Consider the following 24,887-nt stretch of genomic DNA (forward strand, 5'->3'; position numbering starts at 1 on the left):
TTATGCTACACAAAAATGTTTAATATGCAACCTACACAGCTATCACTGGTGCTTACTCATTAATGTCAATGCCATGATCCAGGTCTTCTCGAATCATGTTTTGAATCCACACCTCTCTGGAGTAGAGTTGACCATGCAGTCCGTCGTCCAATAGCAATGACCCTACACATAAGTACATACACTCTAAATCAATAGCACGTTGCTAGCATATAAATATGTACCTAGGTCTGTTGGTACTTTATCATTTGCTTCTTCTAAGAACAAAAATCTCTGAGACTATTAAAACAGCATGATACATTATTAGTAACAGTACATAGAGATGCTTACATATTCAATCCACTCTTCTTGCTTGATTCCCTTTATTTGTGTGCATGTATCGCCATCCATTAGCTCACAGAATTTACTGCAAAACATTCATACTTAAAAAATCTACTATAAGAGTATCACTAGCTGGTAAGAAAAGAGAAACAGGAATGTACCACCCACTTGCTACATTAAACACACTAAGCCACCTGTGCACTGCTACTCAGGTGCTATGAATCCCAGAGGCAAGACTAATATCCCGTTCTACTATGTCTGACGGGTAAAGGTGTGAACACCTACGCATATGTCCCATATGAATCTCACTGGCTATGGTATTTGCTTCCCCAGGTACCCATTAACACAGCTGGGTAGGCTGATTCCCCAGTTTATACTAAACAGTTCAATAGACAGGTGCAATGTTCCTTGCTCAAGGAAAAAACAGCAACAGCAACTGGGCATAACTGAGCATCAAACCTGATTATCTACCACTTATTCACACACTCACGCACACATACACACACACACACACCCATTCACACATGCACACGCACGTACGCACGCACCCACCCACACACACACACAAACACACACACACACACACAAATCCTATGGCAGCCACACAAAGCACAGATATTGCTGCTAGACAAACAAGCACTGGGATAACTGTGCACCACTCAGACACTTGAGTCTTGTGTAGAAAAATCCCCCTGGGGCAGGGCTAGTAATCTGTAGGAGGTCACACAGAGAGAGGTCGCGGAACCTGAAATTCCACAACAACCCCAACACTGCTAAGTGTGACAAGGACAGCTGGGTATTTGCTTCCCCAGGTACCCATTGATGTTGCAGCTGGGTGGGGTGCTTCTCCAGTTGACTCCAGGCCACCAGGTCCCTATTTTACAGCTGGGTAGACTGGAGCAATGTGAGTGAAGTTTCTTGTTCAAGGTAATAACAACAACACCAAATTGGTATAACTGGACATTGAACGTGGAAAACCTTTTGAACACCAGGCTAATACTCTAGGCACTTGACTATGCTACATTACACACACACACACACACACACACACACACACACACACACACACACACACACACACACACACACACACACACACACACACACACACACACACACACACACACACACACACACACACACACACACACACACACACACACACCAGGGGCGGATCCAGAGTTTGGAAAGGAGGGTACACTTTGCTGAAAAGTTGAAAAGCACAAAAAAAAAAGGTCACAACAATAATGGCTGTTCTTTACCAAATTTATTTACTATAAAGTATATAAAGATCTTTATTCATAGCTTCATAGTTAAGCTGCACTGCCTCATGAACACTGTGACTGCTTTATTAGAGTGACTGCTCTATTAGAGTATCTCGATCTTGTATGCAATTTCTTTTTAAAGGGGGGGGGGGGGGGGGGGGGGGGGGGGCATGTGCCCCCTGCACCCCCTCTCCCCCCCCCCCCCTGGATCCGCCACTGCACACACACACAACACACACACACACACACACACACACACACACACACACACACACACATGCCCACAGATACTAACCGGACATTGTGATCAAAGTCCATGTCTTTTTCTGAACATTCTGAAATCACAATGACACTCACACTAACAGATCTCACATTGGCATACCAGTAAAAAATACAGTCAACACTTCTTCCTGAAAGACATCATGCTGGCTCAGTCCAAATGTCCACTTTTCATTGTATGTTCTCACACAAACATTGCAACCACCACGAAGTAATGCCAGGGCGCCAACCTTCATTCCTTCCCCTGTGAACAAACAAAGTTGATACACTGAATGGCATAAAATACCTTAGTTACCTATATGTAGAAAACTGAAATACATACAATATAATTATTTTAAGTTTGGCAAGAAACATTTTCATAAAGATATTTAATGTTGTAATTAGTCATAAATAGGTGTGCAATGGATAGGGATGTGACAATTATGCTGGCACAAGGGTATGGATAGGAATTAGGAATTGTGCTGGTATTTTGAATACTTTAACAGTAAGAAATCTGTAATTTGCATAATTCCATAATACTAAGACACTATAGATAGATATGTACGTTATCCATTTTGTCAAATACATGGACACAAAAATAGCAAAAAAGGCATTATAGCATGCTAACATGCTCATCAAAACAAAGTATGTACACACATACTGAGGAAATAGAATGGGTTAGTGGATGGAATTGTGTGTTGGTAGTAGAAAATTGAAAATGCTGGTTAGAAGGGATGGAAATTAGTCTATGTAGGATATCATGGGCTAAATAAATAGCATCTAGAACGGAGTGAAAGCTACTTGAGTTTTCATAAACAGGAATCTGACCAGCTTCAAGTAACAGGTCCACCTGCTGCCACACACCCAGTGTGCAGCATGCTTCTGAATTGATTCCATCTGTGGTGTTTTATAAATATATACATACTTTTGAAGAACTTCTCTACCAAACAGGTGAAGCATATTTAAGGATTGACCTAGCCAAGCACTTGTATGCAACTGCTTTAATGTACATGGGATACAAGAAGAATGTGCACCGTAGATATAGTTAAGAGTACAGGTTGCCTTAGCTGCCAGATGTTTAACTTCAGTTTGTCTCCCTATTAAGGTGAGAGTTAATGAAGATTCTTAAGTGGCAAAGCAAACTAGGTATGTTGACCAGCCAGGGTATAGCTGTAAGCAGGTGAAAAACACTTGTAGGAAAACAAATTTCAGTGGATTTAAATTTCAACTGTCACAGTCTATGTAGAAGTAGTAACTATGTATTAATATGATTATATGTATATGATTAGTGTAACCCATAATTGATGTACACGTGAGATATGTTACAATCATGATCAGTTGTCATTCCGGTTATCACATGGCGCTGCGAGCAGGGTCAAGGGGAAGCTGCTAATAACCGCTACCTTTCATCCAGTGATTCTTAACCCGAAACTCGATTCCCTGGTGCCGGTTAGAGGCACCCGTAAAGGTAGACGTAGAAACCCTGCTGTACTCCTGTTTCCGCCATTTTTTTTCTCTGTAGAAGTGGGTGGAAGACCACCCGAAGATGGCCGACGATCACCCAGTACCGCCTTACACATTCCGCCTGAGTGACTTGCCTAAGCTGGACCTTCAAGTTGATCGTGGAACGGACTTCACCGCGTGGCGTCTACAATGGGATTCCTATAGCAGTTTGTCAGGTTTGGGAGACCAGCCAGCAGCCAAGCAGGTACAGGCGTTAAGTTTATGTTTCTCCAGGGAAACCCTGTTGTACAGAATCTGGGCCTCACAACTGAGGCACGAAATGATGTTTCACAGGTTATACAGGCACTACAGCGCTATGTGGATGGCCATATCAATGAAACAGTGGAGAGGCGGAACTTCCGCCGTAGGATACAGCAACCCGGAGAAACGTTCGATGATTTCCTCATATCACTGCGTGAATTAGCAAAAACTTGTAAGTTCTGCTCAGACACATGCAAGGAAAAGAGCATACGCAATCAAATAATAGAAGGGTCAAAGGATGGTTGCAGGAAAATGACCTCACATTGTCTAAGACAGTCACTATATGCAGAAGCCGAGAAGCAGCAAAAAAGCACTGTCAGGGTATTCATACTTCGGACCCAATGAATGTTGCAGGCATTGCAGCCATGCACAGACCCAAGCAACAACAGTACTCTCCAGCGTCTGCATGTCCTGGATGTGGGTACCTTGCACATCAAGGAGGCCGCCAGCAATGCCCAGCCTACAATCAGACCTGTATGTCTTGCCACAAGGTAGGACACTTTGCAAAAGTATGCCGTAGCAAGGGTGTCCGACCACCCTCCAGTAACATGCACCAGAAGGTACCACAGACCCCACAGCAGACAGGCATGCAACCAGCTGACACACAGCCCAAGCCAGGAGCCTACGCTCTTCATGCGTATCCACACCATAGTCAACAACAATATCTACAGCTGTACACAATGCAAGAAGGTATCACAGAACCAGCACCAACTGTGAGGGTCAGCATATTATCACCCACAGGCCAACACTTCATTGACGTGCTTCCAGACTCTGGGGCGGACATCTGTGCAGCCGGGCAAGCGGTCCTTAGTGCCATGGGACACCACGTGGATAACATCCTTCCGTCCCATATCACCCCCAAGACAGTCAATGGCCTGAATATGACACCGCTTGGGAGAGTACCAGTCACCATCTCCCTTGGACAGGCAAGATATGATGATGACATACACATATACCCTGGAATAGCAGGAGCTCTCTTGTCTTGGAAAGCAGCCAGAGGTTTAGGAATTTTGTCACCTTGCTACCCACGGCCAATCCCGCAAGCCAACCCAAATTATGCGCAGACATGCTCTACTCAGATAGGACAAGTGAACTGCTCAATCACACAGGACCTAATAGACCGATACCCTACAGTGTTTGATGGACAAATACGCGTAATGGAAGGAGAGGCCTTTCACATTACGTTGCTGGACAATGCCATACCGTTTTGTGTAAAGAGTCCACGATCCATTCCCTTCGCATACAGAGACAAGCTCAAGGCAGAGCTGGATCTGCTCCAGGAACAAGGCATCATAGCCCCAGTTACCGAAGTAACCGAGTGGTGTGCACCAATTGTGGAGACACCAAAGAAGGGCACAGATCGTATCAGAATGTGCGTCGACCTGTCTCGTCTCAACCGTTATGTGCGAAGAGAACGCTACCAGTCCCCTACCCCAGCCGAGACAGTGGCAGATATTGCATCCAGTGAGGCCAGGTATTTTACTGTCATTGATGCTGCCAAGGGGTACCATCAGTGCCCACTGGACGAGGAGAGCCAGTCGTACACCACATTCATCACACCATTTGCCGCTTCAAATACTTGAGAGCTCCTTATGGTCTATCATCCATCGCAGAACACTATAATCGCAGGATGGCAGAGGCTTTTGAAGGACTAACAGGGTTTCGTCGGGTGGTTGATGATGTGGTGATATATGACAAAGATAGGGGAAGTCACATGGCACACGTCCACCAGTTCTTGCAACGATGCCAAGAACAACAAATTTCACTCAACAGAGACAAATGCTCGTTTGTCCAAACCCAAGTAACTTTTGCAGGGTTCCAACTATCTTCAGAGGGCTATCGTGTAGATTCTTCAATCACTAGTGCCCTGTCTAAATTTCCAACACCAACAAACCGCAGTGACCTGAGATCATTCTTTGGCTTGGCCAACCAGCTATTATCCAGCACAGACATAGTTTCCACACTCCTGCTGCCAATGCGCACTTTGTTGAGTACTAAGCATGACTTCTTGTGGTCACAAGAACATGACAAAGCTTTTGTAGAAGCAAAAGCAAAGCTTACAGAAGTGCCCATCCTAGCATATTTCAATCTAACTAAGGAGACACGTCTCTGCACTGATGCCAGTAGGCAAGGACTTGGGTTTGTCCTACAGCAACTCTCCGATGCTGGCCAGTGGAACTTGGTCCAAGCAGGCTCTCGTTTCTTGACATCCGCTGAGTCACGATATGCTGTCATTGAACTGGAATTGCTGGCAATTGCATGGGCAGTAACTAAGTGTCATGTGTTTCTGGGGGGCATGCAGCATTTTCAGGTTGTCACAGATCACAACCCTTTAATCCCCATACTGAATAGTCATCGCCTGGACGAGATTGAGAATCCAAGGTTACAACGACTCCGTACCCGGCTGATGGGGTATAACTTTACGGCAATCTGGTGCAAAGGCAGTACACACAAGGCCCCCGATGCACTTTCACGGCATCCAGTCGAGGAGCCTATACCAGAGGACTTGCTTGCAGAATTTGGAGAGGACCATATTCCAGCCCCAACAATTGCAGAGATCAGAATGCAGCAGACCACAACAGCAGATAACCTACGCTTGACAGAATTGCGAAGACAAGCTACCCATGATGAAGAGTACACACTGTTGAAAGCCACAATCTTGGATGGTTTCCCTGCACACAGAGGAAAACTACCAGAAGCATGCAAGCGATATTGGCAGGTCCGGCACAATCTCACAGTAGAGGAGGACCTTATAGTATATGGCTGCCGACTTCTCATACCGTCCCGAATGCGTAAGGACATACTACAGCAACTACATGAGTCGCATCAAGGACCAAGCAGAGGGCACGCCTCACAGTGTACTGGCCAGGAATGGACAATGATACCGAAATTATGATATCACACTGTGTACAGTGTCAAACTTACTTACCGTCCCACACTAAGGAGCCGATTGTCAGCAAGCCACGTCCATCTCGCCCTTTTGTAGAGATTGCCACAGACTTTTGTTATTATGGTGGCCAGTGTTACCTGGTTGTAGTGGACTGTTACACAGACTGGCCCACTGTTGCTCCCATGGGAAAAAGTGTCAATGCGGCAGCACTTACAGTGGTCCTGAGGGAGCTATTTAGTAGAACGGCAGTACCGGATTTGTTTTGGTCAGATGGAGGCCCACAATTTACATCCAAGAAGTTTCAAGACTTTGCTGTGCAATGGGGCTTCAAACACCAGATGTCATCACCACACTATCCACAGAGCAATGGCAAAGCAGAAGCGACGGTAAAGTCGATGAAGAAGATTATACGTACTACCTGGAATGGCAAATACTTGGATGAGGATAAGCTCTGTAAGGCACTGTTGCAGTACCGCAACACGCCATCATCACGAGATGGGTTATCTCCAGCTCAGAAGCTTTTCGGGCATCCAGTCCAAGACACTCTCCCAGCCCATCCCAAGTCATTTAACCCACAAGGGCAAACCAACTTAGACAGAGCAGCAGAGAAGGCAGAGCACACCCAAAGAGCAGCGGAACACTACTACAACAGACAGGCACATTCATTACCAGAGATTCATGTGGGCTCCCAGGTAGCTTTACAGGATCCAAGAACTAGGCTCTGGGATAAATATGGGGTAGTGATCAGAATGGGGCAACATCGCCAGTATGTTGTTAAGACAGAGTCCGGGCAAGTCCTCACAAGAAACCGTAGATTCCTATGGCGACGGGTACCTCTACCAGCACAGCCACAGTCAACACAGCCAATAGATGAACCACTACTCCATGCTAATGTGCCACAGCAGCGGCCAAGTGACGAAGCACACTAACCACTGGGCGCCATTTCACCAATCCAGTCAAGAAGATCAAACAGACCAAGGAAGCCCACAAACAGACTTATAGAAGACCCCTATTGGAACAGTTAGTAATTAAGCTTTTTCATATTTTCCCACATATGAGAAGCTTGTGGGGGGATGTAGAAGTAGTAACTATGTATTAATATGATTATATGTATATGATTAGTGTAACCCATAATTGATGTACACGTGAGATATGTTACAATCATGATCAGTTGTCATTCCGGTTATCACAGTCTACACCACTCATAATTTGAAGCTAGATCTTCTTAAAGTAAACGCTGCTTGTGAGGAGGTACAATTTCTTTATAGAGAGCAATACTGTTAGCAAAATGGATTACTTTATGCAGCTCATCAATATAAAGTTTAAAAAATGAGGGACCAAGAAAAGAGCCTTGGGGAATCCCCAATCTAACAGGAAGCAAAGTCTACCAACAAGCAGTGAATGAAGTTGTGCCTTTTAAAGGATTGAAGCCCAATTATTAACTGAAGACAGAAAAATGGCGACAGTGGAATGTTTATTATGAAAACCATGTTCAGCTTTACTTATAAGATTGCTACACTCTAAAGCTGCTGAAGTTGATGGTTTCCATCACTTTAACAAATATGGAAATGAGCTCGAGACTGGTAGTTTGAGGGAAGATGTTATCATTCTTTTTGTGTACTGGAACTATGTTAGCAATGATCCAGTCCCTTAGCAGACAATTACAATCAACAGAAAGTTGAAACAGATAATTACAGCAGCAACCTTTAGCAGATGTGCTATAGTACAGGCAGGACCAAAAGCCTTATCACATTGCAAGTAAACACACTTATCATAAATGATAGCTTTGGATGGAGTTAGAGTCACATAAAGATTTGATGATAGAGCTATCTTCAGTAGTGAATATGGAGTTAAAATACTGGCTAAATTGATGAAATTCCAAAATTTCTTACTAAGATGTAGACAAAGCAGAGATGTAATCAGTGGTGTCCTGTCTGGTCTTGGAATGAATAAGATCACTAATGCTTTATATTTCAACTTAACAAGTTCTAAGTTTGTGCACGTTGCATAATTATTTTGTGATATAGATATCTCTTGGTCCAAATAAGATGGAGAGTTTCATCAGTAAACCAATGCTTCAACTTAGACTGTTTCCGCTTAATGGTAGGAACAACAGATTCAACAGCAACAAAAAAGTAGGTCTAAACATTCTGAATCAAAGTCAAGGAACATGAGACAATAACTCCTTCAAGGCAATAGTTGTATAACTGTTTAGCATGGTTCTGTTGTGTAGGGAGGTAGATGCAAACATACTTTAATAGAACAGTCAGAAATTCTAATAGAGCAGTCACGTTAGTTATGCTATTCTAATAAAGCAGTCTGATATAATGGAAAGGCAACCAACTAAAGAGAAGTCTCTTTAAAGTTTAAATATCAATTTAAATGATGTGATATAGCAATAAACTGACATTACTGGCTAAAAATGGTGATTTTTTGAAAAAGCATAATGTTCAGCTTTATGAGTTATCATAATAGCCGTATGCCGAGCAATAAACGGTATAGAGTTTAGTCTGACAAAATGATGCTCTCCTGATTCTTCACTATAAAGCAATGATTACTTCATTGTGTACACCACACCCCACATGAGACACTTTCTAGTGACACAAATAGGATGCATAAGGAGGTCAATTGCCTTACCACCAAGTTAATTCTGAAGCATTTACCTACACTCATGAAAACACACCTATGCATTGTTATGTGGGCCTCGATTTAAGTAATAAGATTATGGCCAGCATACAGCATCAGATTCTTAGCATATATCCATGCTAAATAAAAGGAGCTAATTAGAAGTCACATATGTGTGGTAGTTACCAAACTGCTTCATTTTTTAGACCTCCCCTTGCAACAACCATGGACTACTGTAGTAACCTGGCTACACAGTGTTTAATCTTGTCACTCAGCAAAGTATACCAAACATAAATGCACACCTGGGATGCATATACTACGCACGCATCTTAGACTATGATACATACAAAATGTTTGCACCACAAGCCTACAGAGCTTGGAAAAAACAATGTCAAAATATCTACAAGTGTGAAATCATCAAATGCCACTACATACCAAATTGTCCAATGATGGATGCTCTCCGATCCTTTCCTTCCTCCTTTTTACTAGTAAATCCAAGCAATAAACAACGTCGGTGCAGACAAGTATTCTTATTAATCATCGTCAAACATTCACTAGTGGGATCATAGTACAGCTGGCCAACTAGTATTGGTTCTTCCTTGATATGTGATTCCCATATGACCTCATAGAAATGTGAACAACTGTCAAAATAATCCAGTGAAAGTTCTTCCTCCATTGAAACTGGTACTGGCTTCTATACATTATAAAAACAATACTTTATTACATGACCACCTCAAAATCTTAACAGCATTTACATTGATGTGTGCTTTCCAGATTCTTGACCATCGGTGAAACAATTGCTGTTATGTATGTGTGCCTTTTCGTACAACCTTTTTGTGTAGCCTTTCATAATTGTGTATATGTCTACTCTATATCTTTTTCACATGCCAAGTTTAGCTTTTCTAAACACCCACATTAGGGCTTTGTACTTGCTATCAGTATGAGGTTACTGTTATAATCACAGCAGGAGTAGATTAGTCACAATCCCATGACAAATGTGATAATAATTGCAGCATAAGTTTTGAGCTAATTGCAGCAAAGCTACATGCTTATTTAATTGATAATATGAATTTACATTCTGGGCAAACCATTTGTGCTGATTGCCTAGCTTTCCTCTCCCTCAATTCTAAGAGTCAGGGCAAAATCTGTTAGGTGGTCTACGAGTATGGTTCGACATAAGTGTTTGCCTGACACATCAATTTTTAATATTGTATTATTAATTACTATAGTATGTATGCATTGAGCTGAACCCCCATAAAATTAAATAACTCACGGATGGAATTACACAAGTTGTTGAAATTTGGCTCATTCATAGTACTACTTGACCTGAAAAAATATGTCTAAATCTTTTCATTCAAATGTTTGACACAATATTTATGATCAATCATAATTTTCGCTATACATTTCCTATATGGAAGCTAGGCACCGGCCGATTATGCCGGCATAATTTAAAGCATAATAGGTGGCCAAAAGCATCAAGCATAATGCCAGCATAATAGGGACGATGTTTGAAAAATTAATTAAATGCGCAATACGCGCGCCTGAAAGAAAGCAAATATTTACTGCCAATAGTATTATTAGTGCATTTTATAATCAAAAACACGTAATACAACTTATTAAACCGTTTCTTTGTTGGTTATTCACACTTTGCAGAAATAAGATCGAGATACTCTAATAGAACAGTCACTTACTCTAATAGAGCAGTCAGGAAAGGCTGATATGCTCTAATAAAACAGTCACTTCTAGAGCATAATTTTGATTTTGAAAGCATAATTTTGAGCATAATAGGCTTAATTTTTGAGCAATGCTCAAAAGCATAATAGGTAAAATTTCGGGCATAATAGGCCGGTGCCTAGTGGAAGCTATATCACATGGGTATGCTCTTGACATCTTTACTGTCACATATGCATTGCTGTTTCTTTTTTAGCTGTTTTTTCGGGGTGCAGCTCAACTTGTGCATCCTAGCCCAAGTAAAAATGAGTCTCGCAAGAATCTTGCAATATGGATGTATATCAAGGGTCTTTCATGTAACTTGCAAGATTTTGGAACATGGTCTACATTAAACAACAAACATGCAAGGTAAAAAACACAAAAGACTCACACAGCTATATAGCTGTAGTCCCATGCAGTTGATTCCGTTGCATAAACATATACATAAGGAGCCTTCATGACAAAAATACTCATTGTAGCTAGAGCATACCCCATACGGTAATACTGTATGTTAGGGACCATGAAGGTTTGGGCTTTCTGGTACAAAAAATATCACCATCCTCACAATACCTTCATGGCACCTTGGCAGGCCCAAAAGTAGTCTTGTGCCCAGCCAGGCTTGTGCTAATGTGCAAACACAATGTTCAAATTTCTTGGGCCAGGAAGTACAATCCAGCCAAGAATCAAGGAGTTGCATAATCATTTAAAAAACAGTGAAAAACCATTCAAAAATAGTTAGGAATAAAGTAAAACTCACAAAAGGGTGATTTACTAGACATGATCTCTTCATACATTGTACTAGTAGAGGATAGTGTTTTTTACTGGTGAAACATCGCTTTTCAGTTTTATAAGGTGAGATTGGAAGACACAACTTGTCAACAAACCTCCTGAATAACTTAGGTGAAGAATGTACTAAGGTCCTACACAATTTCAAATATGCAGAGTAAGTAATGATTGGAATAATTTACCAGACTATATCATAAACACTGATTCTCTCCTTTTTTATGAACATTGGATTAACTCTCACTATTTTTATAATGACTGATTTGTATAATTATACATTTGAGCAGGATTCACAGGCTGTACCTTTTTCAAAATTAATACTAATTGTTATGCATATCAACAATAATAACAAAACCCTGCAATTTTGCAAATTGTCTGATGCAGGTGACTGGTGGTGGACCAAAAGCCTGATTATGGCCTAAGGTGAAAATCTCAGGGAGGTAAACACTGAAATCTTTGTTGTGAGATGTTGAAATCTTGGAGGTATTGCGGACTAGCTATCCAACTGAGAAATTTGAATTTCATCTAGCTGAAACTTGAAATTGAAGCACAAAACTTTGAAATTAAAAAGCCATAGCTATTTCAAATATCCTCGGGAATTTTCACTCTTTTCCTGGTTGATTAGGTCTACTCATGCACGAGTCGGATCAGTAGCTACAATCAATATTAAAGCATGCAGGTACAAACTCTACAGAGTAGGCTAAGTTCAGAAAGTATTCTTCTCTGACTCCATCATTTCACTTCTCCCCTCTATGTGTTGAGACCCTGGGTGCTTGGGGGTCATGTGCACGCTCATTAGTGAGGCAGATAGGTTCCCGGGTAATGGAACAGTCTGGTGATAATAGGGCTGTGTGATAGTAACGAAGCGGTAAGCCAAAGAGCTCTCGTAATACTAGACTCAAAGTAGAGAGTGTTTCTCTTTAGCTGCAACTTTTAAGTTACATAACAACCAACTCTCTCACATGGTTACAACCAACTCTCTCACATGGTTACAACCAATCATATTACTGCACGCGACTTGCACGTGACTGTTCATAATTATGTAATAGTACAGTTATATTAATCGGTCGTCGGTCAATTCTCGACATCCTCTGGGGCAGGGCCAACAATCTCCTTGCTCCATTCAGATATATTTTCCTTGGCCTTAGCAGCAGAACATCTTATTGGACGTTGTGTCATCAGTGGTGGATGTTCATCATCATCATTCTTAAGTTCTGTAACAGTCTCATCCTCATCAGTCGATATCTCTAATGGATAAAGTTTAGAAATTGGTCGGTTTGTTCTTCCACTATTGGTCTTCACTTCTGCAACCCGAACATATCTATCATTCCCCTTGATCAACCCTTTGATCACTGCCATTTCCAAATAAACCAGGGTGAATCATCATGTATGAGCACCACATCTCCAGTTTTAATTGTTTGAGGAGCACATGTTCCCTTCACCTTATAGAATTCTCTAAGAGCAGTGAGATACTCTTGCTTCCAGTGACCTTTGAAATGTTGAAGTATCTGGGCTTGATGGGTGAAAGCTTCACAGATTAATGGGCCAGCAATGTAGTCTGGATCTGTAATATCTTCCTTACTAACATGTTGATATGGTAATGCTACAATCCTCCTTCCATATAGTAAATGTGATGGACATAGTGGTTCTGGATCGTTCAGATCAGTTGAAGTGTATGTCAGTGGGCGATCGTTCAAAATGGTTTCAATTTCAATGACAATAGTTTGTAATGCAAGCAGTGATATAAATGTCCTCCCGAGCACCTTCTTGAGGGTGGTCTTGGCAAGCCCAATGAGCCTTTCCCAAAAGCCACCATACCATGGTGCTCTTTTGGGTATGAACTGCCATGTTGTCCCTTGTTTAGTTAGTTGTTCACTAAGGGTAGTAGAGCTAAACATCTTCTCGAGTTCCTTTGCAGCTGATTGATAGGTGGATGCGTTATCTGAGATCATGAGTCGAGGAAGAGACTTCCTGCCAACAAACCTTCTAAATGCTTGCAGAAAGTTCTCCTCTGTTAAGGTTACGGGATACTGAGCAACTGTCAAACAAAAATTTTATTACGTAATTAAGGCGGGCTTGGTGTTGTTGTGTTGTGTATCAGCTTGGCTGACTGGACAGGTACAAAGTACAAGAAAACACACGTAATAGTACAAGATAACATAGAAACAACACACTTAGCAACTGGCGCACCTGTAAGCGCATGCATAGTTTTGCTGGAATCTTTTTGTTCAAATGTTTGACATAATATTTATGGCCAATCAAAATTTTCACAATACATTTCCTATGGGGAAGCCATATAAGTACAGTGTCCATTACAGCCCTTTCCCGAACTGTATTGTTGACACCTTTGCTGTTACCAATAATCATCTGGTTGGCTGAAATGTTAACTTTGTTGAGAAAAAATCCACTTTTAATTTTTAGCTGTTTTTTCAGGATTCAGCTCAACGTGAACATACTATAGTTGTTAACATTTTGTATAAACAGACTACTAGTTTGGCTTCTTGTCTAGGTCCTGACGGAGCCATTTGTTAGAAATAATGTTTCTAGTGCTTGTGATATCAATTTAAATATTAATTTTGTGACCACAGTGTCTTGCTTTAGGCCATATTGTAGTCATATTTCAGCAACTATATGCATTATTCACAAATCCTCTTGTCAGTCCCTCACAAGTGATGTTCTTCAAACCTTAGAATTGTTAGTAAGTTCTCATGGTTCTTCAATGGTCTGATTTTTGGTTCATAGTTTTCACTAATTGGCATGGGGACAACTCATGTTTCCATAACAACATTTGAATTCCATGTCGATTAATGAGAAGTTAAAAATGCATAAATATTTGATAACAATGCATTAAGAAAAATCAAACCCCTAATCATGAAAAATGATTGATAGTGTACATGTGGGGTTTACAGTATCCCGTAACCTTAAGTCGGTTACGACTTCCAAGTGTACAGCTCTTGTGTTGGCACATGTGAATAAGTATATGTACAGTTTCTGTTCTCCTCCTGTATTACGTACAAACAAAGCTCCTGTAAAATCTACTCCCGTTACACTAAATGGTGCAACACACAATGTGCGTGACTTGGGAAGTGGAGGTGCCTCTGGTACAGAGTATGGCCTTCCTGAAACCTTTTGGCAAATTACACATTTCCTTACTAAATTCCTCACCGTCTGACGAATTCTAGGTATCCAATACCTTTGGCGCAGAGCTGTGACAACACTGTTTACTCCAACGTGGAGTTGAGTCATGTTGATGATTAGGGTTGTTAGTGGATGCTTTGTTAGCAGAAGGTAGGGAAATTTCGACAACTCACAAAGTGGTGCATTGTGAATTCTTCCACCGCATCGAATGAAGCCATCCTTGTCCAGGAATAAACGGAGCTGTCTCACAAGTGACATCTTCTTTCTAGAATTAGATTGTAGATGTTTGACTTCTTGATGAAAGTAAGTCTGTTGGCAGTTGTAAACCCACTTGGATAGAGAATTGTTTATTTCTTGGGTGGAAAGTATTCCTGTGAGGCGAGCATTGGGATTCTTAGTGTTGTGAATAAACCTTGAAAGGTAAGCAGTAATTCTTAGCAGCCTTGTCAAAGAACTGTAATTGGAAATTGATAGAATTATGTGCAGGCCTGTCTGTTCAAATGACATTGCTTTATCATTGACCACCTCATCAATGGTAGGTTCTGTCTGCAAATGCAATATGTGACCGGATTTCACATAACAAGGCTTCCACACACACAAAATCAAACTAACGATTTTACCAGAAATCAAGAGTTCATAATATATAATATTTAGGAGAGTATCCAACGCTGTATTGCCACTTCAAAACACACTGCGTAATAATGTTACGCAATAGTCGTCATCACCAAAGGTGCTAACTTGCTTCAAGAGCTATAAGGGCCTTGAAGTGCTTGCAGGTCTTCGCTTTGGTATATCAACGCCTATCAACAAGTCTTTCATGGCGAAGCCATGTGTTGGAGTTTACTGAAATTATACTAAAATATTCAGATATATTACACAATGTTGCACAATTAATACGCAGTGCGTTTTGAAGGGGCAATACAGGCGTTGGATACTCTCCTAAATATATATATTATGAACTCTTGCAGAAATGGATTGCTGGTCTAATACACTATCATATTTCACACTGTACTTCCTTCAGCACTGACAAGTCTGGTTTCTGCAGCAGCTTTCTTCCGACCCTGTCAAAGCCACGAGTGTGAGATTGGCACCATTAAATGGCCATGGCTTTGTGATAATGGTGTGTAGTGAGCTGGGACTTCACAGAGAGCTCGCCAATAGTGTTCTCAGTCAATTTGGAGTAATCTGAGGGCCATGGAGGGCCATGGAGAGCCCAAACTTGGCCTCTGGATTCCAATCGTCTTCTTACTTCATTTTATACCCGTATATTAAGACCACCGTCCACCCCCACCCTCCCACCCTATTACTACCGCCTGTGATATTATTACCCGCTCGAAAAAAGCTGCTCAAAACAGGGCAAATTTTGGGTATCAAAAATGTATACACCCACTCAGTGATAGCTAGTGAACAGATGAACAATTGGTGCAAATTTTGTTTGCACAGCTGTAGGCACTGGGAAGTTATTACACAATGATTCCTTAAAATCGCCATATCTCCTAACAAAGCTTTGTGCGTCGAAGCCTTGTTTTGTCAAATTCAGTCACATATTCAGTCTAATTCTGTTTCCAGTGTGGCCAACTGGATTTCTTGGTAAGCCAAGATGGACCGTGCATCCAAAGAGAATCGTAAAGCACTTCACTGTCTGTTCCTCTTGTTAATAAGTCAGCAGGATTATCTCCAGTAGGACAGTAATTCCACAGTGTTGGTGGGAAAGTCTGATTGATTTCCTGGATGCAATGTGAGACAAATTGTAACTTCAACTGTTTCTTGCTGGAAATTCAATGCAGCACAATTTGACTGTCTGACCATAGATGGATTGGGATATCATGATAATGGCCACCTAAAGAGGTAATAACAAACTTTGTGAGCCTTGTGGCTACAAGAGCTGCCATAAGCTCCAGTTTCAGGAGAGTAAGTTTAATAAGTGGTGCAACCCTTGTCTTTGCAATAAGAAATGTTGTGTGACTACCATATTGAATGTATACCACAGCTCCATATGCCTTGAGACTGGCATCTGCAAAGGTGTGGAGCTCTTGAACCTTGTCAGAGTCATTGTCCAAGGGAAAGTACTGTCGTGGAATTGTTACTTGAATTGCCTTCTGTAAGCTGTCTACTATGCTACTCCATTTGTCCTTCATTGTGGCTTCCAGTGGTTCATCCCAATCAATGTCCTTCTCCCAATCAATGTTCTTCTCCCAGAGTTCTTGCATTAACAGCTTGGCACGTATAGTAACTGGAGAGAGAATGCCCAGTGGATCAAAGATCCTGGATGAACACTGTAAATTTTCCTCTTGGTAACACCTGAATCAAGAGTAGAATCAATTGGCTTTGGTGAAAAGCTTATTCTGTCTGTTGATAAATCCCAGTTTAAACCTAGTATGTTTACTACCTTGTTAGAGTCAGCAAATTTCTCTTCTTGTACAACAGCTTGTAGTTGGGGGCTGTTAGAAGCCCAACTCCTCAAATTAAAATTTGCTTCTGACATGGTAGCTCTTACTTTCCTGAAGTATTGCATGACATTCTCTTCAGTGGCACCACCTGAGATAATGTTGTCAACATAGAGATTCTTTCCTATGTCTTCAGCTATTTCAGAGTCTTGATTTTTGAGATGGTGTCGAAGAGTGGCATTCAACAAGAATGGTGAACTGGTTGCTCCAAATGGCACCACCTTGAAACGATAAGTGTCAAATTCTGATTCTGGGTCCTCTGGATTTGACAGCCACAGGAAACGGGTAAAATCTCGGTCATCATGATGGAGTTGTACATGTAAAAAAGCTTTTTCAATATCTGTAGACACTCCATACTTGTGGATGCGAAAACATAAAATAATCGAGCAGAGATCGTTGATCAAAGGGCGTACAACTTCCAGGCAGTCATTAAGACTTGGATAATTACTCGATATTCTGCAACTGCAGTCATAGACTATGCGAATCGGGGTTGTACTAGACTCCTTCTTTACATGGTGGTGAGGTAGGTAATGTGCTTGACCATTACCCAGAAAAGGTGTCTGATCAACTGCTACTCTTTCTATCAACCCTCTTTTCTCTTGTTCTTTGATGATTTAATCATAGGTTCTCATGAGATCTGGTGTGCCTGCTAGACTTCGGACTAGAGATCTGGTTCTTCGCTTGGACACCTGATAATTTGATGGCAGTGGTGCATGGTCTTCCTTCCAAGGAAATTTGACCACATAAGACCCATTGTCTTGTCGTGTGATTGAACTATGCAAGTAAGTGTCCATGAAATGGTCAGAGTCTTTCTCAGCAAGAAATGTTCCACTGGATTCAATCATCCAAAATTTTTCAAGTGTTTGGTCTTCATTTACATGATCACCCTGAATAGCAATGTGCATGTTTGACATGATTTCATTGCAATGATCTGAGACAACCAATGGACCAGAAAGAAGGTAGCCTAGCTTCAGGATAGGTCCATCTCCTCTCACAACATGATCTTCCACAACTTTCCAATAATAATCAATCCCAATCAATAATGATATGTCAAATCTGCTGTGGCTTACCATTGGATGTGCTAATGTTAAGGTTACGGGATACTGTAAACCCACATGTACACTATCAATCATTTTTCATGATTAGGGGTTTGATTTTTCTTAATGCATTGTTATCAAATATTTATACATTCTTAACTTCTCATTAATCGACAAATGTTGTTATGGAAACATGAGTTGTCCCCATGCCAATTAGTGAAAACTATGAACCAAAAATCAGACCATTGAAGAACCATGAGAACTTACTAACAATTCTAAGGTTTGAAGAACATCACTTGTGAGGGATTGACAAGAGGATTTGTGAATAATGTGTATAGCTGCTGAAATATGACTACAATATGGCCTAAAGCAAGACACTGTGATCACAAAATTAATTTTTAAATTGATATCACAAGCACTAGAAACATTATTTCTAACAAATGGCTCCGTCAGGACCTAGACAAGAAGCCAAACTAGTAGTCTGTTTATACAAAATGTTAACAACTAGTTTGACGGTCCTGATTTTTGGTTCAGGAAAATATCACCATTAGTCAGCAAAACTATATGCATGCGCTTACAGGTGCACCAGTTGCTAAGTGTGTTGTATCTATGTTATCTTGTACTGTTATGTGTGTTTTCTTGTACCTTGTACCTGTCCAGTCAGCACGCTATGATTCTTCCAACAATTTAAGCCTGTTACCAGCTGATACACAACACAATAACACCAAGCCCACCTTAATTACGTAATAAATTTTTGTTTGACAGTTGTATGATAGTATTATGAAGCGGTAAGCCAAACAACTAAGTAGAGAGCGTTTCTTTAGCTACAACTTTTAAGATACATAACAACCAACTCTACAACATGGTTACAGCCAATCATATTGCTGCACGCGACCTGCACGTGACTGTTTACAATTATGTAATAGTCTATATACAATTGTACTGACGTCAATTCTCGACAACAGTCGCTCAGTATCCCGTAACCTTAAATTTCTCAAGTAAGGAAGTTCTTGTAGCTTTGAACTTGAAATGCACTGAAGTGGGGCAGCAATCTTAGGAACTATCAACACTGACAGTGGAATCATTTCACCTGTGTTACTGACAATTCTAATGGAGGCCACATCTAAATACTGGGGTGACATGGCATCAGTTCCAAAGGAAGCCAGAGAGACTTGCTCTTGTCAAAGAGGTGTTAACTGTAACGTGTCTGCTAACCCTTTAGATATAAAGGAGCGTTGGGCACCTTCATCAAATAGAATGTTCGCAGTAGCACTGCCTACATCAGAGATAACACTAGTCACTGCAGTTTTAAGTAAGCAGACAGAGTTATCAGGGTTGCATAACACAGATGTTTGAGAATCACTTAAAGCTATTGTGGATGCTACAGGAATGGTTTCCTTTGGTGTTTGATTAGATTTTGCTTCAGTAGACTTGCTTGAACTATCCTCCATAGACTGTTGTGGCTTTGTACTGACAGCATTACAGATGCTAATGTGGTGTTTATTGTTGCATTTCTTACAGCGAGCATGAGAAGTGCATTGGCTAACTCTGTGTTTGCCCAAACAGTTGAAACAAAGTCCTTCCCTTTTTATGTGTTCTAACCGTTTCTCAGTGTTGACAACTATATTACAACTATTTGTAGTGTGTATGCCCTTACAATAGACACATGTAATCTTCTTAATAGGCCTACTAGTACCTTTATCTGATCTGTAATTCCTGTGGTGGTCAGCACTTCTAGAACCAGCATGTAGGGAAGCTGTAATCATTGGTGGTGTATCAAGTGGGCAGGTAGTGGCTGCTCCTTGCTCAAGTATTTGAATCTCTCTTAGCAGTGCCTCTCGGAGCTGATCAATGCTCCAATTCGAATTGTTTTGCCCCCTTGCTAAATTACATCTGACTTCTGCCCCAAATAATTGGTATCAATAAAGCACCATATGATTCCTGAGTTACGCCCAAGGAAAGCAATCCTCTAATGTGACCCTCAATAGTGTCATAAAATGCTCTAAGATCAACCATTACATTCTTTGGATTGGGCAGTGCCTGCATGTGTGCATTCTTAACCTTGTCTGTTTGTCCAAATCTCTCTTTCAATATGTCAATGGAATGAGAATAATTCGCATCAGTGAGCGGAAAACCTGCCACAGCTCTTGCAGCTTCTCCCTGTAGCTGAGCTATCAAATAATTAAATTTCTGCTATCCTGATAAGGTAGGGTTCAAGTCCACTGCTGCACTGAAGGAGTCCCAGAAAAGTTTGCCAAGGTAGAGGTTCACCACTAAAGGTTGGCAAGCTCAACTTTGGAAGGCGACTGACACTGCTCTGACTCATCATACTTCCATGACTGCTACTGTTACTTATCTGATTCTGAATCACCTGACCATCCTCAGACGGGTTTATCACATTGTGTGACTGTTGCGGCACGAAAGGTTGTGCTGACAGGCTAAGACTTGGGCCTTGACTTGAGTCTTCATGTGTCATCAGGGGTTGTGGCTCTGTAGGTACGGTCGAATATAAAGAATTCGCTTCATTTGGTCCAATCTTTCAATAATAGTGTCTTGGATCTCGTCAGCTTCATATACATCTTTTTCAAGTTCCTCTGGCTCCACTATGAGCACTGAAATTTTCTCATCCAGCTCTCGAAGTATATCTCTCTTCTGAGTAAGTTTCTCAAGGGATGTGCTCAAGGTAGCACATTGTGAGTCGTTCAATGGTTCGCTGGACTCTGTTATTTCGTCTACACTGTCATTAAGTGAGAGCGGTATGCTCTGCGAGACGCCTGTAAGACTTCAGTTCCTCCATTGTTTCTGGAGTCAACAGTAACTGTGGTAAAGAGAATACAACAACTACAAGTTTCTCAGAGTAAATTCGCTTGCCTTCTGGGGTACTGTTCTCACTCCAAATGCCATGGTACCACAGCTTTTTCGTAACAGGTTACAAAGGTAGGTGTAGCTAGCTGTAAGGCAAAGCGAATCCTGGTCACAGCACCAATTAATGTGTGATAGTAACGAAACGGTAAGCCAAAGAGCTCTCGTAATACTAGACTCAAAGTAGACAGCATTTCTCTTTAGCTACAACTTTTAAGTTACATATCAACCAACTCTCTCACATGGTTACAACCAATCATATTACTGCACGCGACCTGCACGTGACTGTTCATAATTACATAATAGTACAGTTATATTAACCGGTCGTCGGTCAATTCTCGACAAGGTCCACCCAATTTTTGATTCAGAAGGTTGCCATTGATGTTCAACGTGGAAATGCTGCTTCTGTAATGGCAACAATTCCTTCATCAGAAGATTGGGCAGAGTTTGCCTCTCTGCCCACTGTTTGAGCATTTATTATCGATTTATTGTACATATAAGGCCACTCCAAATAAATTCTCTGTTTCCCGTCCACCGCCCACATCTGGTTACTGCCAGCTCTAAATATTCCATTATTCCGTATTCTTCCATTATTTTCCGGTTATTCTTGTATACTGATAGGCTCAGTAAAAGCTATCTTGAAATAGTGACAGCTCATGTGTCAGCAGTGCTATCAAGTCGGCAGAACTTCACGTTTGTGTTATTTTTGCAACTTACAAAGGAAGGAACAAGTTTAAGCATGCTTTTATGCAGCCTTTTTGGCTGTGCCAGGCAAATAATGATTTGAAAAGCTAGCCAATCTTATAATGAAATAATGGAAATGGACCGCCCGCCCGCATGCAAATATGCCAGAGTCCAGGACGGGAAACAGAGAATTTATTTAGAGTGGCCTAAACGACACTATTAAATTTTTCACTCAAAATAAAAATACCTTTAAAAACCTGAGTTCTTCTTTAGTCATGTAGTGCGAGCTGCTGAACAAACCGTCATACCAATTCACTACCATCTCTCGTACTCCCTCCCACATCCCCCAGTATTGTGCATAGCTCTTGGTTGCGGACAGCTGAATCCTGTCACCATTCAGATCACCATCAGAAGAACACTCAACATACGAAGTCATTGCAAGGATCCAATGGCCTGCGTTTCACCTGAGGTTTCACTGAGGTGGGTGGATCTACAGTCTCGCGAGAGCAGACCACTAGTTTTAGCGTCACGGCGCTTACCAAGGGGGTGTCACGTCGGCTCACGCTGTAGGTAGATCTGCGCATATCTGCGACAGCGGTCAAAGTATTGACCGGAAAATTTCACCTTGACCCTTGACTTGCAGCGTTTATCGTCTTTGACCTGTGACTTGAGCGTTTCTTGTCGAACTTTTGACCTCCACTTAGTAAATTCAGTTAGCTAGCTATAGTTTGATCACGTGGAGGTGTCGCTAATATAAGGGCAGTTTCAGCAATGGTAAGCTGCAAGCTTTAATTTAAGAAAGTGTCCGTGGTTTAGCGCATGATTGCCGTAGAATAGACCCCACCCTTGGAATGTCACATGACATTTCCTGGTATATGGTCACGTGCGCAGGCCCTTTTTGCAGCTGCATCTCGGTGTGGGTGTGCAGGCACGATATTTTTAGGAAGAAATGGATCATCGCGGAGACAACAAGGAAATTCCCAGTATTTTTACTATTCCAATTGAACTGCTAATTTACTTGATAACATTTTTACCGACGCGGGACAGATTGAAGCTACGATACGTTTCAAGGAAGCTACGAAGTGTCTGTGAGACACCATTTCTGTGGAGGAAGTTCGTGTGGCCTTACTACTATAATGGTGATGATGATTGTGTGCATAACGTGTTGAAAGTGTATGGACAATATGTCAAGCGATTAGCTTTTTACCACGGCTTGTATCGTGTAAGGACCAAGGATGTAAAACTTTCGTCAAAACTAGTGAACTCCCTAGAGTACTGCGTTAACTTGACAAAACTTAGTTTACCGACCATCGAGATAGATCCTAAACAGTTTGGAAAAGTTTTGCTACTGCATATTGGAAACTTACAGACACTAGATGTTCAGTGCCGTGACATCCAGGCACTGCTTGAAACAGTCCGTGGCAGTAAGATAAACTTGAAAGAACTCACAATCAGACACCCTAATTGGAATGGTGGGATAATCGGTCCATGGGTAGATTATTGGATGTCAAATAAGTTTATTCCTCAAAAAGTTAACATTATCACAGCACATAGTTTGTGGCTTTATGGCACTCATTCTCTGTGGCGATGGTCACGACGACTGCGTTTTTATGATATGTATCCACCAAATACTGCCCCTCTAATTCCAATGCTTAATAGCTGGGTCAAGTTGAATTCTGAATCACTAAGTGGTGACACTGGCACTGTTAAACTTTATGGCCCGTTGAAGAATACACTGAATTTAGCACCTACTTACCCACTATTTGAGCTAACATTTGGTAGCAATACAATGTCCCCATTTGTGTGGGCCAAAGGCTGTGGATTACCAGGAGATTTACTGGTACTAACTAGCACCATGTATGGTGGTAGGGTAGTGTTTAAGGCAACAACATCAGTTGATCTACAAAACAAGGAAGTTCCATCATATTCTACCATCGACAGTCTTGAATTTGTGACGGAGTTTGATATCTCATTTAAGGAATCACTATTATCTGAACATCTCAAACAGTTAGCTGTTGCATGCCCTAACCTCCAACGACTAAGTTTACTAAATAACAAACATTGTTTGAGAAATTTGGATGGCATGCGTGCTATTGCTAGTAACTGCCATAACCTACAAGGACTAAACTTGATGGGTATACCAGTTACTGAAGTGGAGGACCAGACACAATTGTGGAAACTATTGAGTGATGTGAAGTTGACCCATCTGGCAGTAAATATGTGTGTTTTACTGCCACATGAGCAACATGGCTTATTTCAGAAATGCACAAATTTGCAAGCATTAGAATCTATATACTGCCGTTGTGATGCAACATGTACAGAAAAATTTGTTGATAGATGTCTGTTGGTATTATCCCAATTTTCATCTCTTATCCATGTCGTAATCACTCTCGAGCCCTACTACCTGCCACAGACTCGTACCACCTCTCCACAGTTACCAGAGGTGCTAACCAGCTGTCAAAAGCTAAAGTACCTGAGGTATGTTCAGTATCACGGCAATAAACAATTTCTGTCACCAACACACGCATATAACTTAGAACAGTTATACATTATGTCAAAGGATACTGACCTGTCTGACACATTTTTGAACACAATATCAGCTCATGGTAGACTGGTACATGTAGTGTTGTATGTGAGTTCAGTGACCAGAAAAGGTGTGTCTGTACTTGTAAGGAACTCTCCAAAGTTGATGGGATTTCATGCTTCCTTGTATGATGATGATATAAAAGTTGACAGAATATATAAATTTGTTGTAAAGCAATTTTCTCACAGACAACTCATTATGAAGGGAAACTTTACAATGGAGTGGGATCATAGATATCGTTGTGGTAATTACATACCACTTGCAGATGCAGAAGACGAGCACCAAAGTATCACAAATTTGTCTTCATTGTGGTGTAGTCACTGATGTCTTATGAAACTTCTGTATGTGTGTGTAAGTATAGCATGTCGTTATAGAATACTTATATGTTCGCCTTTGTAGTTGGCTGAAGAGTAATTCATCAATATTTTTTAATATTTATTTTCACCATGGTTGCTACTACATTTTACAATGGTAAAATCACATTATACTGATTGTTGGAATCTATTTGAACTACCACTACAG

The 24,887-nt window shown here is 41.2% G+C and overlaps 2 protein-coding genes across 2 annotated transcripts in view; both read right to left on the bottom strand.

Moving 5' to 3' along the window:
• The window catches only part of LOC136266871 (uncharacterized), a 43,317-nt gene that overhangs the window by 6,754 nt on the left and 11,676 nt on the right, over window positions 1-24,887 (bottom strand). The gene's annotated exons all lie outside the window — the stretch shown is intronic.
• LOC136266470 (uncharacterized) lies at window positions 53-22,490 on the bottom strand. The gene is made up of 7 exons (XM_066061485.1): window positions 22,029-22,490; window positions 9,556-9,814; window positions 1,966-2,106; window positions 1,879-1,918; window positions 328-403; window positions 222-276; window positions 53-162 (listed from the first exon to the last, which is right to left on the bottom strand). The coding sequence occupies exons 1-7, from the start codon at window positions 22,215-22,217 to the stop codon at window positions 53-55; spliced, it is 870 nt and encodes a 289-aa protein (XP_065917557.1). The 5' UTR covers window positions 22,218-22,490.

The sequence above is a fragment of the Dysidea avara genome, chromosome 9 (assembly GCF_963678975.1).
Source record: "Dysidea avara chromosome 9, odDysAvar1.4, whole genome shotgun sequence".
Lineage (NCBI taxonomy): Eukaryota > Metazoa > Porifera > Demospongiae > Dictyoceratida > Dysideidae > Dysidea > Dysidea avara.

Bases quoted from the DNA above. Each gene is read 5' to 3' on its own strand.
- LOC136266470 (XM_066061485.1), bottom strand. From the start codon at position 22,217: ATGACTTCGTATGTTGAGTGTTCTTCTGATGGTGATCTGAATGGTGAC. The intron at 9,815-22,028 runs GTATTTTTATTT...TATAATGTATAG, and splicing joins AAGAACTCAGGTTTTTAAAG to AAGCCAGTACCAGTTTCAAT. The intron at 2,107-9,555 runs GTATGTAGTGGC...GTTTGTTCACAG, and splicing joins ATCCATCATTGGACAATTTG to GGGAAGGAATGAAGGTTGGC.